We start from the raw sequence: 13,971 nt of genomic DNA, 5'->3' as shown, positions 1-13,971 counted from the left end.
GGCTTTACTTCACTATTCGATTAGTGGGGAACCCCCTAAAACCCTAAAACAAATCACCATCTCCTCCTCCTTGTGAAGCGCAAAATGTGGGTTCAAGGGGCAGAGCTTAAGCAGCCATTAAAACCGCCCTTTCTTTGCAATCCACTTAACTCTAATCGAACTCGTTTCTTCACCAACCATTATCAGGTGATGTAAAAAGCCGCAGCTATCTTTTTACTGCTTTCATTGTTTTTAGAACCAAAGCTTTTCCCTTTTTTGTTTTGCTTTCTGCATAAATCAATATAGACAAAGAGGGCAACGCAAAAAATGTAACTTTAACAAGCTAAGTTTGCTAACACCCTTTAATACATTAACTTGTTTTTGTTTTGTGACATCAGAAACGGAAACCTTTTGTGGTTGTTATGTCCATGTCAACCAAAAGTACTGCTGTTCCTATCATGGTAAGATGTGCTATTTTTTTTACTCATTAATTGGTAAGCTGATATGAATTGTTTCGTCATTTGTGGAAAAATGATTTTGGATGTTATAAATTTGTATTATTTTGTAATTGGAGGTAAATGGCTGTAATGGCAAAATGGGGAGTTCTGTTATAATGGCAGCGAATTCTGCTGGACTTCAAATTCTTCCAAAATCATTTGGCCCCGAATATGAGGCTGGTAATACTGTGGAAGTTTGTGGGAATGAGATTAAAATCCATGGTCCTTCTGAAAGAGATAGTGTGCTCGCTTCCCTTTATGATGAGTATCCGAACATGATTGTGGTTGATTACACTCTGCCTACTTTGGTGAATGGTAAGATTCTTGGAGCTTATGACACTTGAAATAGAAGAAATCTTAATTATTTCGCAAAAGGGAATTTACTTGGTAGCTCAACTCTGCAAAATTCATAGGTTTGCTATTTTACTCTGAGTTCAATTGGGAATTGTTTTTCAATTGGCAACCTTTACTACTTGAAAAGAAAATACTTTGGTGCTGCAAAATATGGGATATGGATATCCTAATTAAAGTTTTTTCAATTATTTTAGTTTTCTGTTGCATCTAGGATTTTTTTACCTTAGAATTGCATGGAAAATAGCCATGATTTTGTTTACTTCATTTATGGATCCTCTTTTAATCTTTTGACTTCCCTTTTCCTCTTTTGTGATGTGTAGATAATGCAGATCTGTATTGTAAAGTTGGGGTTCCATTTGTTATGGGAACTACTGGCGGAGACAGGGATAGATTATACAAGATTGTGGATGACTCAAAAGTTTATGCAGTAATCTCTCCACAAATGGGGAAACAGGTGATGGGATTCAGTGCCTCTAATGTTAGATGAAATGGATTCCAATGCTATTTAACCTAATATGTTCTCTGTACTAACGGGTTTTTTCTTTTAGATAGGTGGTTGCATTTCTTGCAGCTATGGACATGATGGCTGAGCAGTTTCCTGGTGCTTTCTCTGGATACTCCCTTCATGTAATGTCTTTCTGCATTGATTCCTTTTCAGCAAAGAAGTTCTTTTCCTCACTTGAGTTGTTACAGTAGTTCTAATATTTGCTGACCTCTTTGATTCTTAGGTGAAGGAGTCCCATCAAGCAGCAAAGTTGGACACATCTGCAACTGCCAAGGCTGTCATTTCTTGCTTCAAGAAATTGGGGGTGTCTTTTGATGATCAGGTGGCTTTAAAGCTTTTCACATTTCATTACAGCATAACTTATTCTTATATTCACTGGAAAATACTGAAATCCACGCTTCATTTGCTTTGTTGATCATAGTACATGTAAAAGTTGAAATTTGACATGATTACAAAAGAAATTGAAATTTGATCATGAAGTTCAGTCATAATATCTTTAATCCCAGCCTTCATTCGACACCGCTTTTCCGGTTTGAACTTCTTGTCAACCTTGCTGTCTTGTAAGTGTTTGCATAGAGGATTTGGTCGTATGTTGTTATGGCAACTGGTCCCAAAAAATGTGCTGTCTTTTTTATATGATTTTCTGCTGAGTTTGTCCAGATAGAAATGATTCGGGATCCCAAGGAACAAAAAGAGTTGGTGGGAGTTCCAGATGAGTATTTGTCTGGTCATGCATTTCATTTCTATTATCTGTCATCACCTGGTAAAACGTAAGAACAAACATCCTGATTGTTCATTTTCATTTGGATTCTGTGTTTATTTTTTTCTCTCTTTGTTGAAAACAAATATATTTTCTGATTTCTTTTCTTGCAGTGTTTCTTTGGAGTTTCAACATAATGTGTGCGGTAGATCGATATATGCTGAGGGCACCATTGACGCTGTACTTTTCCTTGCTGAGAAGGTAAAATTCTTCACCTGCTTCACACTTAATTTAGCTGTTAGTGCTCCCCATAAAGCCATATGAAAACGGCCCTACTGCCAATTTGTTTCCTGCTCGGACCTTATTCAAAGATTCGAAACTCATTGTTGTAGCACTCATAACTACTACTACCTCCTCATCTACTTTATAGTTCTTCTGTAGTATTTTCTCTATTTGAAGATTAATGTGTACTGGGAATAAATTTGTTATTGAGAAATTTTGCTGTGGTTTCTAAGTTGATTGTCAGTAGAAATTTTAAATGTGATTAAAACGCAGATTCAATCGAAGGCTGACAAGCGGATCTACAATATAATCGATATCTTGCGGGAGGGTAACAAGTAATAAACTGTCATGACAGCAACAAGTTAGTTCACCGTTTTAATTTCATCCATTTGCAATGGCGCTTCCATTGCTACATAGTTTGTGGTTCATTGAGCACTGACAGAGAATTGATTGAATGCTTAGATGGATCCTGCTAAACCTCAATGGGACGGCTGTTGTGGCGGGGAGAGAGAGAGCAGGGTAGCTCTACCAAGCATGCAAGAAAACTTGAGCAACAAGTGTGAGAAAAATGAGTTGGAGTGGCTTTTTTTTTTGCAATGTACCCTCAGGACTATGATTGGGTAGTGCAGGCAATGTTGGATTGATGCTTTTTAGGGAATGTTGTTGCGTTTTGTGTCATCGTTACAAATGACAGATATAGTTGAAATACTTACGCGGAACCTGTTTCGAAGATAACAAATACAGAGCAAGATAGAGTTTTTATCCAAAAAAAAAAAATTGCCCTGCAGTGATATTCGGACCCTTAGATAATAAAAGCAAATACTTACAATAAATAAATGAGAGAATTAGATTTGATTTTAAAAACAAAAGTGTTTGTTCATGTGATAAATGTTATAAAATTACAAAGCTATTTTTGTTGAGAATAAAGATTATGATCGATTTACCTGGATAGTTCAAACACATTTATAACTCATGAATCTTGAGTTAAAGGAGTTGGAGAGTCATTTTCTCTTGATAACATTAATAAAAAATAAATATCTTTTATACAACATTAATGTGATGAAAATATCGTAGTTTCTTGGATACACCTATGGGTGTAAGGAGACAAATATCTCTAATATTGATATTTTATATTAAAAGTCATAAGAATAAGTAAGCAAAGTTTTATAGCCTATAATGATTTTTAGATTTTTAGTCATTCATAGTCAATGAGTATGGCAACAAGTTAGATTGTTGTCCACTTAAACTTGGCAACACATTAGACACATGCACAATTGCCTAATTAGGGTTGGCATACAACCAAGCCCTAGGTTGATGGGTTGAGAAGGGCGTCAAATCTATGCTCAATTGGGCTTGGCATGCAGCTAAGACTAAGGATGATGAATTTGACAATCTGTTAGATTCATACATAAGTAGGCTCAACAAGCAGCTAAATCCAAGAGTGTTGGGCCTAATAGCTTGCTAGACTCATACCCGCTTGAACTCGAGTCTGGTAACATGTTAAATCCATGTCCAATTGGGATGGGCAAGCAACCGAGCCCAAGGTCGATGAGTTCATATCCAATTAGGCTTGGCGTGCAACCAATCACCAAAGCGCTAAGTCTGGTATCTTACAAGACTCATACTCACTTGGGCAAGACATAGTGCCGATGCCCAAAGGCATTGGGTGACAACTTACTAGACTCGTGCCCTGTTGAGCTCAATACGCAGCCAGGTCCAGGGACATTAAGTTTGGTAGCTCATTAGATCTATGTTCACTTGGGCTCAACTCATAGCCATGTTTAAAAATGTTGAGTCTGAAAGAGAGCTTAAACCATGTTATCTGAGCATGATATTTTATCAAGTTGCTGGTACGGATGCAAACTCCACCCTCCTATCAAATAATTAACACTACGTATTTTTACCTTCTAAACATGACTTAGGCTCTAAATTCCTTTTTTATAAAGCCAAAAAAATATTTATCATCAGTTTTAAAATTATTTCTTGGTTTACCAAACCCTTCTTCAAGAATGGGATTCGATGATATGTGTTTTCTTCAAGCGATGCATCAAACCCTTGCCTGCATTTAGTGTCCTATCATAGTAAAAATTACAAAGCAATGTCCATGCGTGAATATGTGTGAATTGCAAACTGGTCTGTGTCCTACGTCTAACCACAGAAGCCTGCCTTCTACTGCAGATGGCACTAGATAATTTTTGTTTTGTTTCGTAAGATACGAAATAAGTGGGAATCTAAACTTATAATTTTAAATGGTTTTATATTGAATTTAACAAAGAAAATTATAGTAATTTTTAAGAACTAATAACAATCAAATTATTTTTTCTAATTTTCTAAAAGTAGGTAGAGCTTAGAATTTTATCTGGTTTTAGTCACTAACTAGTTAATTAACCCGCGTTTCATTACAAGTCAGATAATATATTTGGCAAAAAAACAATATATGCAAGTTTTTCAAACATGTTTGTTTTTTTAAAGATTTTAATTATAAATCAAAAAACCAATATATGCATTTAATTAAATATATCAAGAACCATCTGTGCCAATAAATACAAATACAAAGTGTTAACATGTTTATTCAACTCATCTCGCTGAGGGTCGAATAATTTATTTTCTAACATAAAAGAATTAATGTGTAAGTGTTTTTAACGTGTTTTTTGACTTCAAGTAAAAATATAACCGTGAATTAAAAAATTGATATTTACATATAATAAAATATAGTAAATATTATATACGTTGATAAAAACATGTAAAATCTCAAGTTATTTTTTTAACATAGTAGAATAATAAAATAATGTTACAATTGCTACAATGAAACATTATTTTCCTAGTATTTGTGTGATATTTTTTCAAAAACAAATAAAAGTATAAAGAAAAAAAATTAAAAAATAATAAAAATAAGAGCAAAAAGAAAGGTATAAATAAATCACGTGTAGAGTGATAAATATTTAAAGTATAAAAAATAAAAAAAATAATATTTTTTCACAAACAAAAAGTGTAAGGAAAAAAACTGAAAAATAATAAAAATGCCAAGAGAAAGAAAAGAAAAACTTGTTTTCTAAAAATACCTTGAAATTACAATTTTGACACCGCTACAATATAAAAAATTGACAAAATTTATAACCATGTCATTTCTACGGAAAACATCATTTTCTTTTAATATATGTGTTAGTTATTTGACTCACACTTGGTTACAAGTTTTGGATAATTTTTTTGAATAAATAAATAAATATGTAAGCTTTTCAAAAAAATTTCTTGAAAAAATTATAATTATAAATCAAAAGATCTATATATGCATTTAATTAAATACATTGAGAATTATCCATGTTAACAAATATAAAAAATAAAGTGTTAAGGTATCTATTCAACTCACCTCACTGCGATTCGAATAATTTTTTTTCTGATACAAAAACATTAATGTGTAGGTGTTATTAATGTATTTTTTTATTTCAAGTAAAAAATATGACCGTGAATCAAAAAATTAATTATTATATATAATAAAATATAATAAAGATAATATGTATTAATAGAAGTATGTAAGATTTCAAACTAATTTTTAATATAGCAGAAGAATAGAATAATATTGCAATTTCTACTGTGAAACATCATTTGCTTAGTTTTTGTATAATATTTTTTCAAAAAAAAATGTAAGGAAATAAATAAAAAAATATATTACAAAATAATAAAGATAAGAACAAAAATAATAATATAAATGAGTGATAAATATTCAATGCATAAAAAATAAAAAATAATATTTAAAAACAAATGTAAAGAAAAAAAGAAAAAAATTAAAAAAAATGATGATAAATATATCAAATTTAAAATAATAAAAATACCAAATATATATATATATATATATAAAAACTTATTTTCTAAAAAAAACTTTAAATTTACAATTTTGTCACCCCGTGTCGTTACAGTCAAGGTTGTTAAAATCGCGTTTTGACTCGTAAAATCATATGATTTTACGAGTCAAAACCTGCTTTACGGGTTGAATCGCTTGAAAAAAATCAAAAATGGGTGAAATCGGGTGAAATCGCTAAAATCGGATGAAATCGCGCAAAATCGCGATTTCAGGACCGATTTTGCAATTGTAACAAAATGATGCGCTGAAACAAAATCCCCCCCATGGTCCAGCTATCAGGCGCCTATTGGCTGTGGAAATGCACAGTCACGCGACTCACGCCACGCGGTCTTCAAGGAATTAGGTCACTCTTCATAACTCATAAAAGACCTTTTCTTTTTTCCAACCGAACAAATCTTTAATCGGCTAATCCCTAATCCCCTTCTCTAATTAACCAACCGGGCACTAGCAACCACAAAAGCGGCGACGACGATCTCCACAAAAGCGGTCACAGTCCAGTCTTCACTCCTTCTCTTTCCTCAGTGCTCACGATCGCGGCTTCCTTTTCTGTTTATCGCAATTTTAACAGTGATAACGATCTCCTCAACAGCTCACGGCTTCGGGCTTCCTCTTCAATCTTCATCTACAACGGCACGCCGACAACGCTCTCCTTTCTTTTCCATCTTCAACAGCTAACGACTTCCTCTTCATCAACAGCAGCAGGCGACATTGGGCCTCTTCACCGGCAGCCGTTCAGCCATCATCATCAACGGCTCTTCACCGTAATTTGATTTTGCCTTCATCATCATCACTGCAGTAGTTGATTTTACCCCGTAAATCATAATTGTATATTCCTCTGTAATAGATTTTGATTTTGCCTTGTTAGCTGTTACCCTGTAATTATTAATTATAATTTTGATTTTGCCCGGTCCTGTAATTTGTATATGCATAATGTTGAAATGAATTGAATGGAATTGATCGGGTGAAAATTGGATGGATTGAATTGATTGGGTGAAAATTGAATGGACTGAAAATTGTTGAATTGAATCCCACAGTATATATCTTGACTGAATTAATTGGAATGAATTAATCAGGTGAAAATTGAAATGAAAACTGTTGAATTGGACTAAATTGAATGCTATTTCAGTATTATAAGACTGAATTAATTGGACTGAATTGAAATGGGGTGAAAATTGAAATGAAAAGTGTTGAATTGGATTGAATTTAATATCATTTCAGTATTATAAGACTGAATTAATTGGACTGAATTTTTTGTTAATGTATTTTAAAATTTTTTATGATTTTATGATTCGTTTTTACGATCCGAGTTTGTATTGTATTTTTTGTACCGTATTAAAATCGTGATTTTAATAACCTTGGTTATAGTAGTTAAAATTTATAATTATATCATTTTTAAATATATTTTTTTATGTATAATAATAATTCAAGAAAAAAAAATCAACGAAAAAGCAAGACACAAAAATATATATGAACACTCACTCGTGTGCGCCTGTCTCCCTGAAATAACCGCAACAAGAGACAGAGGAAGAGAAAATGGAGAATAGAGAAGATTTGAAGTCGATGCTACCGTTTCTGCCTTTATTACTTCGCTCATCAAATCTGTTTTGGCCATCACAAGTTGTTGAATTACTCAAAACACTCTCCAAAGGACCTTTTTACAGCAAAGTTGACACTGGTGAACTGCTTTTCAATGCTATTTCCAATATCAGAGATTCTCTTGCTCTCCCTTCTCTGCATCGTCTCTCTCCTTTTGCCCATGAAGGTTATGCTCTCTTCTTTGATGAGGTAGCCTCTCAAACTCAACTGGGTTTTCTCTTTTGTTTTCTGGGTTCTCTAATTTTTATTGCATCTTTCAAGCTCGGTGGTTAAAGATGTTCAAACTTTTCTACAAGGAGAGTGATTTGAAAAAGACGCATCATGTCTTTTGCTCCTATATATGATTCATCGATTACAAAGTTCTAAACTTTGACAGAAAAGTTGTCATATTGGTGAACTACGAAGGAAATGTTGCCAGTTTCAGGCTAGGAGTGTAATTTGAGGAAAACCCATTATTTCTCACTTCTTCTTAGTTGGTCTTATATAACGTGATGCTTTTTTAATAAAGTTTTGAGCTTTCAGTACATGTTTTTAGTATCTTCATATGCACGAACTGATGTCTATTGGATTGTTTTAGCTTGGTTGAGATTATGTTATAGCAGTAAAGATGATGTTTTATATATTGTACTGATGAGGAGGAGTTTAACGCAGCTGATTTCACGGGAAGAGGCTGCAAAATGGTTTGCTGACGTTGTCCCAACATTGGCTAAATTGCTCTTGAGATTGCCATCTCTTTTGGAGTCTCACTATCAAAATGCTGATAACTTGCGTAATGGTGTCAAAACTGGTTTTCGCCTGTTGGGCCCACAAGAAGCTGGCGTGGTGTTCCTCGGTCAGGTATCTCCGAGTGTTTAGTTGTTCTTTTCTCAAGTACCATTTTTTTTATTGGATTCGAATTCTGCTTCAAATGCGTCATGGGAGAAGTGAATTACAGTTTAATAATGTACTTAGAAAAGCATTTCTTCAACTTTTAATATTATATACTGATAATGTTGCTCAAATGTTACTTTTCAGGAATTGATTGGTTCTCTCCTTGTATGCGCTTTCTTTTGTTTGTTTCCAGTCTCTGATAGAGATGATAAACGTCTTCCAACAATCAATTTTGATCATTTGTTCGAGTATGTGACCTTCAGCTTTCTTTTGTGAAGATCTTGAACTTATGCATATGTAGTAACTACGAGCTGTGGGTATTAGACCTGAAATTTTCACTACCTAGGCTAGCTACTATCCCACTGGTATTTTCATATGGCTCTATCCATCCTTTGTTTTCTCATGGGGACAATATTTTGTTCAAAAGGAAACTAATTCAGACATATAATTACTTCATGCTAGAGGTTTAGGTGTATCTTTGTAGGCTACTGTGTCACATATAAAATGCTTATTTGTTCTGGAACTCGAACCATATTCTATAAGAAAAAAAATTAGATGAACAGTTCAAAAAGATACAGGAATTATTGTTAACATCTTCTCATGTCTTCTTCTCTATATTTTATAACATCAGAGAGTGTTGAACACAGTTGTTTAGGATCTCCAAAACCCATATTCTTAAGAAAAAGACCTGGCAGCTCACTAACAGTATAGTGTGACATAAAGAGTCTCTGCTGGATATTTTTATGCCACATTTCATTGTTGAGTTAAATGAAAGTTTTAGTGATATATGCTATTTACTAATTTGTTTTGCCTCTTCAATTTGGTTTACCATGTTTCTGTTTTATTGAACTCCTTTTAAACTGTTTTTCTTGACATGGAAAATAGATCCATCTGACACGTCATCACATCTCAGGGATATATATTCGAGTTACAGTGAAAAGCAGGAGAACAAAATAAAGTGTATTATACATTATTTTGAAAGGATATGTTTATCTATGCCTGAGGGCTCTGTCTCCTTTGAGAGGAAGGTTCTTCCTTTAGAACAACTTCCTTTGTGTGTTTTTTATCCCAAGGCAGATTTTTGGATCAAATCTGTTGTTTCTCTCTGCACTTTAGAGGTAAGGTGATAAATGGATTGGTGCATAGCTAGTGAAAGTTCAAATTTAAACAATGTGTAAAATTATCAACCTAATTCAGTAATTTGTTTAATTTCATTTCTTGAGTTGTAGACAATTACTTCTTAGCTGGTCATTACATCTTGCTAGGTCCATAGTTCAGGCTTCATCGAAGACCAATCCAGTGGAGCTCTTGAAGTTGATTTTTCTAACAAGTATCTTGGAGGTGGTGCTCTTCATAGGGGCTGCGTGCAGGTATAGACTTTTTTATGGACAGTTGATGTCATTGTTTATGGTTCATACTCAAATTAGTCCATTTATTCATTCAACCATTCTTTTCTTTTATTGTTTCTTGCATATTTTTCCTTATTGTCATGTTACAATTGCTGTTATCTTCTTGCAATATTACTTAAATGATACCCTCAACATTGTTGCGTTATTATCTTTTCTAGGAAGAAATCCGGTTCATGATCAATCCTGAATTAATTGCTGGAATGCTTTTCTTACCTTGCATGGAAGACAATGAGGCTATTGAAATTGTTGGTGCTGAAAGATTCTCAAATTACACAGGGTGAGCATAACTTGGTGGGTGAAATCCGAAACTTGATTTTGGATATATCATTAAGCAATATATCTGTTTTGTGTTCCTTGAATCACATGAATTTCAATGGTATGCATGTGATAATTGATGAATTAGTTTTTCAGGTTATATGAATTGGTGTGTTATAAACTGGTGTCTAGGTATAGTGCACAGATCGGAGTATATACAATTGGAAATTAATTTTGCCCTTGATGAGTTTCCAGCTGGTGGGCTAACAGCCTTGTTACTCTCAATGTGTAGATCTATCCAATGTCACTATCATAGACCAAACTGTATGTGTTTCTATGGTGTGCTGTTTTTTATGTGTCTTGGCTTGCACCAAAACACTTTTTTGGAACTGAAATTATATTTGCTAAAATGGACAATCCATTCCATTTCTGATGGTTTTTTTAATGAGAAATTAGATAGCAAGCACACAGTTTCTTTACTTTGTGGAAATTCTACGTGTTGATGCATGCCATAAACCAGAAATGTGAAGAAATGAAAATGGCTTGGTTCCATATGCATTATGACGTCCTTGTGCAATATATCATCTTCTGTAGGTGCCAAAGTCATACATACTCTCCAAAATGTCAATCTACAGTTTTTGTGACGATGTATTATGAGTATTATTAATGAATTAATGACTTTTGCAGAAGATTTATCTTTCAATCTGTTTTTTCTTCCTGTTGCTTCAAATATAACTACTTTACTTAATTGATAAGACTTCTCATCCATGATTGACTAGTGTACATCTAGCCTGCCTTTGTTTGCTATCCTTCCTTTATTAATGTTGAAATATTTAAATTTTTATTATATCTGCCAAATTTAAAATAACAAGCATTCCCATATGAGCGGAATACTGATTTAAGTTAACTAATGTTGCAGTCAATTTCTTCTCATAGTCTGCTCTTACACTGGTGCAGGTATGCCTCTTCATTTCGTTTTTCAGGTGACCATGTGGACGAAAGGGATGTTGATAGTTTCAGAAGACGTAGAACCAGGATTGTTGCCATAGATGCATTGTGCAATGCAGGGATGGAACAATATAAACTTGAATACCTCCTTCGGTATGTGAAATTTGGTTTTCCAGTGCCACACCCTTGCATATGAATTGAAAGGGAGATTTTTCTATGAGAGAATTTATAGAAGAGTGTAAAAAGTTTCATTCGTGAGTTACCGATATGAAAAATTGTATTCAAGGAAGAATCACCTCTGTGTAAATAAAGAAAGAGAAATGTCCCCAAAAACAATGCCACGTTGTTTCAAAGATGTGACAAGCGGTCTATGCTCAAGAACAATATGACTTTCTCCATCTTTCTCAAAAGGAACAATCTCCCTTTTAGTTTCATCAGCTCCTTTTAGGCTCTTCCATGCAGACCAAAAGGTTGTGCATGTTGAGTGGTCCTTCATGAAAAATTGATGCCATTTTCTTTTGAGGGGAAAAAAAAAAAACAGAACTTTCAAGTTAGAACATGCTCTGGTAGTGTTTATTTAATATGACTCTTTTAATTGAGAACTCAGGAAGCTCTAAAATCTGAAGGCTAAGTCTGGTTGGGTCGGAAAATAGTATGTTCTTGTGTCTACTTCCTCCTCCTTCCAATGTAGAGTTTTTGACAATGTTTTGTGAAAACACTTACTAGAGTGGCTTGGTTTGGGATAGATGAGTTTGCCCTTTGTGACAGTGGTTGAAATTCGTTATTCATACTCATAACCAATAGTTTAGCATGGGGTCTAAATAGCGTTTCAGAGTTTGCTATGTGAAGCTGTTAAATTATGTAGAACAATGAAGAGAACCGCACTGTTGGTTTATCTTTCGACATGGCTTTATTGCCTATATATGTAGCCTGTTAAACTGTTGGTTCACTATCTTGTTAACCAGCGTTGAGGGAAATTTTGTTCATTGCTCTGAATCCTACTTGTTTGGTTTTCACAGGGAGACCAACAAGGCATTCTGTGGCTTCTTGGATCAATCTAAATGTGACCATAAAAGACTGTTTCAAGATGGTGGTTTGAAAGGTTCTCAGTGTATTCAAGCTGGTAAAGATGATGATGTTATGGTGAAGGAATTCCCGGTGCGAGCTCTCCCATGTTTTTCTGGGTGTTTTGCTTTTCGTTTCCTTTTTATTTGTTATACTCAGAATGATATGAACCTGCTTTGAAATAGATGGATGAAGCCCCCTCGACTTCTGTTGAAATTGCATTGAATGGAGAAGAATCTGTAAACCAAGTGATCAGATATTCTGACAAGAAGGGTAGTTGGTGTGAAGACCCTGAAGCTAAAATTGGTATTGCTACGGGGAATTGGGGATGCGGAGCTTTTGGTGGAGATCCTGAACTAAAGTCCATAATTCAGTGGCTTGCAGCTTCTCAGGTAATCTTTTGCTGAGCTTGACTTGCAATAGCTATCAAAAGATATGTAGGGGAGTTGAAGTGTTAGAGTTTTTAGTAGCAGCTTTTACATCTTGACCTTCTGTGGGAGGTATTGTTTACCAAACAACTGCAGGATTACCATCACAAACATGTAGAGTACATAATTTATGTATCTCATAAACCATTGTGAAATAATTTTTGAAATTGGTAGTAGTGTGGTGCCTCATCTAGTAGTGAAACTTTTATTCAACTAGCTTACCTTTTTTCTGCTTGATACCAACATTTCCTTTAACCAATGTGCATTTCTTTCAGGCATTAAGACCTTCCGTTTTGTACTACACATTTGGCTTAAAATCATTGCAGAATCTGAATCAGGTACTTGTAGTAATCTCGGCACTAGTGAACACTTCTTTATGGAAGTGTGGAAATGATCTACTCCAAGAAATTAATTAAGCTGATCAGAATAAACTACAATCTTTGTCGTTTTCATATTCTATGTTCTAAGCCATGCTAATATATGCTTCATGGCTACATTGTTCTGCAGTTAAGTCGATGGATTCTGTTGCATGGATGGACGGTCGGAGACCTTTGGTATATGTTGGTGGAGTACTCTTCTCAGAGATTCAACAAGGAAACTAACTTGGGATTCTTTGCATGGCTGCTCCCTTCACTATATGCCCACGAGGCTCCTTAACTTTTTTGTTGTTTATTTATTTTTTTAACTATGTAATTAACTTTGTAGCTTCACTTTTTTAATCTATCATATTCCAATAGTTCTCTCCATGTAAGAAATGCAACTTTGCTCTAGTTGTTGAGCATCTTAAAATGCTTTCTCGACCTTGTAAATCAAACTAAGACATGGATATTCTTCATAACAAATCCATGATAGGCATTCAAAAATGTTATGATCCGCTCTTTATTATAAAATTAATCATCTTTTTTGTTAGTGGGATTCTTGAAGATTATTATTTGATCAGGATGTATTTTTATTTTTATTTTTCTGTAATGTTGGTGCAAGATCAATGTTATTTAGGCATGGAAGAATCTCGGCAACAAGAATGCAAGTTCCCATTTTCGTTATTGGTGTTTCATTTCCAATAACCAAACTACGGATTAAGGATATGCATGGGAGTGATCTGCGTGTTGTAATTGTGTAGACAGCGACATTATTGACATTGAGAAATTCCTCTGAAGTGGACAATTCATCAATGCAAGAAATTCTTTCTTCAATGTGCCTTTTCTTTTAAGTTTGTTTGAAAAA

At 34.1% G+C, this 13,971-nt stretch overlaps 2 protein-coding genes across 3 annotated transcripts; both read left to right on the top strand.

The window, feature by feature from the left end:
• The first annotated feature begins 49 nt into the window (after nt 1-49).
• On the top strand, nt 50-3,057 carry LOC7465606 (4-hydroxy-tetrahydrodipicolinate reductase 2, chloroplastic). 2 transcript variants are annotated; one of them, XM_002309674.4, is made up of 10 exons: nt 50-186; nt 378-440; nt 554-791; nt 1,151-1,284; nt 1,383-1,457; nt 1,559-1,657; nt 1,996-2,105; nt 2,209-2,296; nt 2,591-2,652; nt 2,780-3,057. In XM_002309674.4, exons 1-10 carry the CDS (start codon nt 85-87, stop codon nt 2,838-2,840), a joined length of 1,032 nt encoding a protein of 343 aa, XP_002309710.3. In that variant the 5' UTR covers nt 50-84; the 3' UTR covers nt 2,841-3,057. The 2 variants fall into 2 exon arrangements, with proteins under 2 accessions (XP_002309710.3, XP_024460909.1); XM_024605141.2 differs by having other exon boundaries at nt 2,591-2,678.
• Nucleotides 3,058-7,643: 4,586 nt separating this feature from the next.
• On the top strand, nt 7,644-13,656 carry LOC7459919 (poly(ADP-ribose) glycohydrolase 1). The gene is made up of 11 exons (XM_024605170.2): nt 7,644-7,961; nt 8,424-8,609; nt 8,787-8,890; nt 9,556-9,760; nt 9,908-10,012; nt 10,210-10,328; nt 11,264-11,407; nt 12,274-12,412; nt 12,505-12,711; nt 13,023-13,085; nt 13,255-13,656. The coding sequence occupies exons 1-11, from the start codon at nt 7,710-7,712 to the stop codon at nt 13,402-13,404; spliced, it is 1,674 nt and encodes a 557-aa protein (XP_024460938.2). The 5' UTR covers nt 7,644-7,709; the 3' UTR covers nt 13,405-13,656.
• The last annotated feature ends 315 nt before the right edge of the window (nt 13,657-13,971 follow it).

The sequence above is a fragment of the Populus trichocarpa genome, chromosome 7 (genome assembly GCF_000002775.5).
Source record: "Populus trichocarpa isolate Nisqually-1 chromosome 7, P.trichocarpa_v4.1, whole genome shotgun sequence".
Lineage (NCBI taxonomy): Eukaryota > Viridiplantae > Streptophyta > Magnoliopsida > Malpighiales > Salicaceae > Populus > Populus trichocarpa.
This window is presented reverse-complemented; position numbering and strand designations above follow the sequence as displayed.

Coding starts and splice junctions, on each gene's coding strand:
- LOC7465606 (XM_002309674.4), top strand. CDS start 85: ATGTGGGTTCAAGGGGCAGAGCTTAAGCAGCCATTAAAACCGCCCTTT. Junction 2,297..2,590: donor TACTTTTCCTTGCTGAGAAG/GTAAAATTCTTC, acceptor ATTAAAACGCAG/ATTCAATCGAAGGCTGACAA. Junction 2,653..2,779: donor ATCTTGCGGGAGGGTAACAA/GTAATAAACTGT, acceptor TTGAATGCTTAG/ATGGATCCTGCTAAACCTCA.
- LOC7459919 (XM_024605170.2), top strand. CDS start 7,710: ATGGAGAATAGAGAAGATTTGAAGTCGATGCTACCGTTTCTGCCTTTA. Junction 7,962..8,423: donor ATGCTCTCTTCTTTGATGAG/GTAGCCTCTCAA, acceptor AGTTTAACGCAG/CTGATTTCACGGGAAGAGGC. Junction 13,086..13,254: donor CATTGCAGAATCTGAATCAG/GTACTTGTAGTA, acceptor ATTGTTCTGCAG/TTAAGTCGATGGATTCTGTT.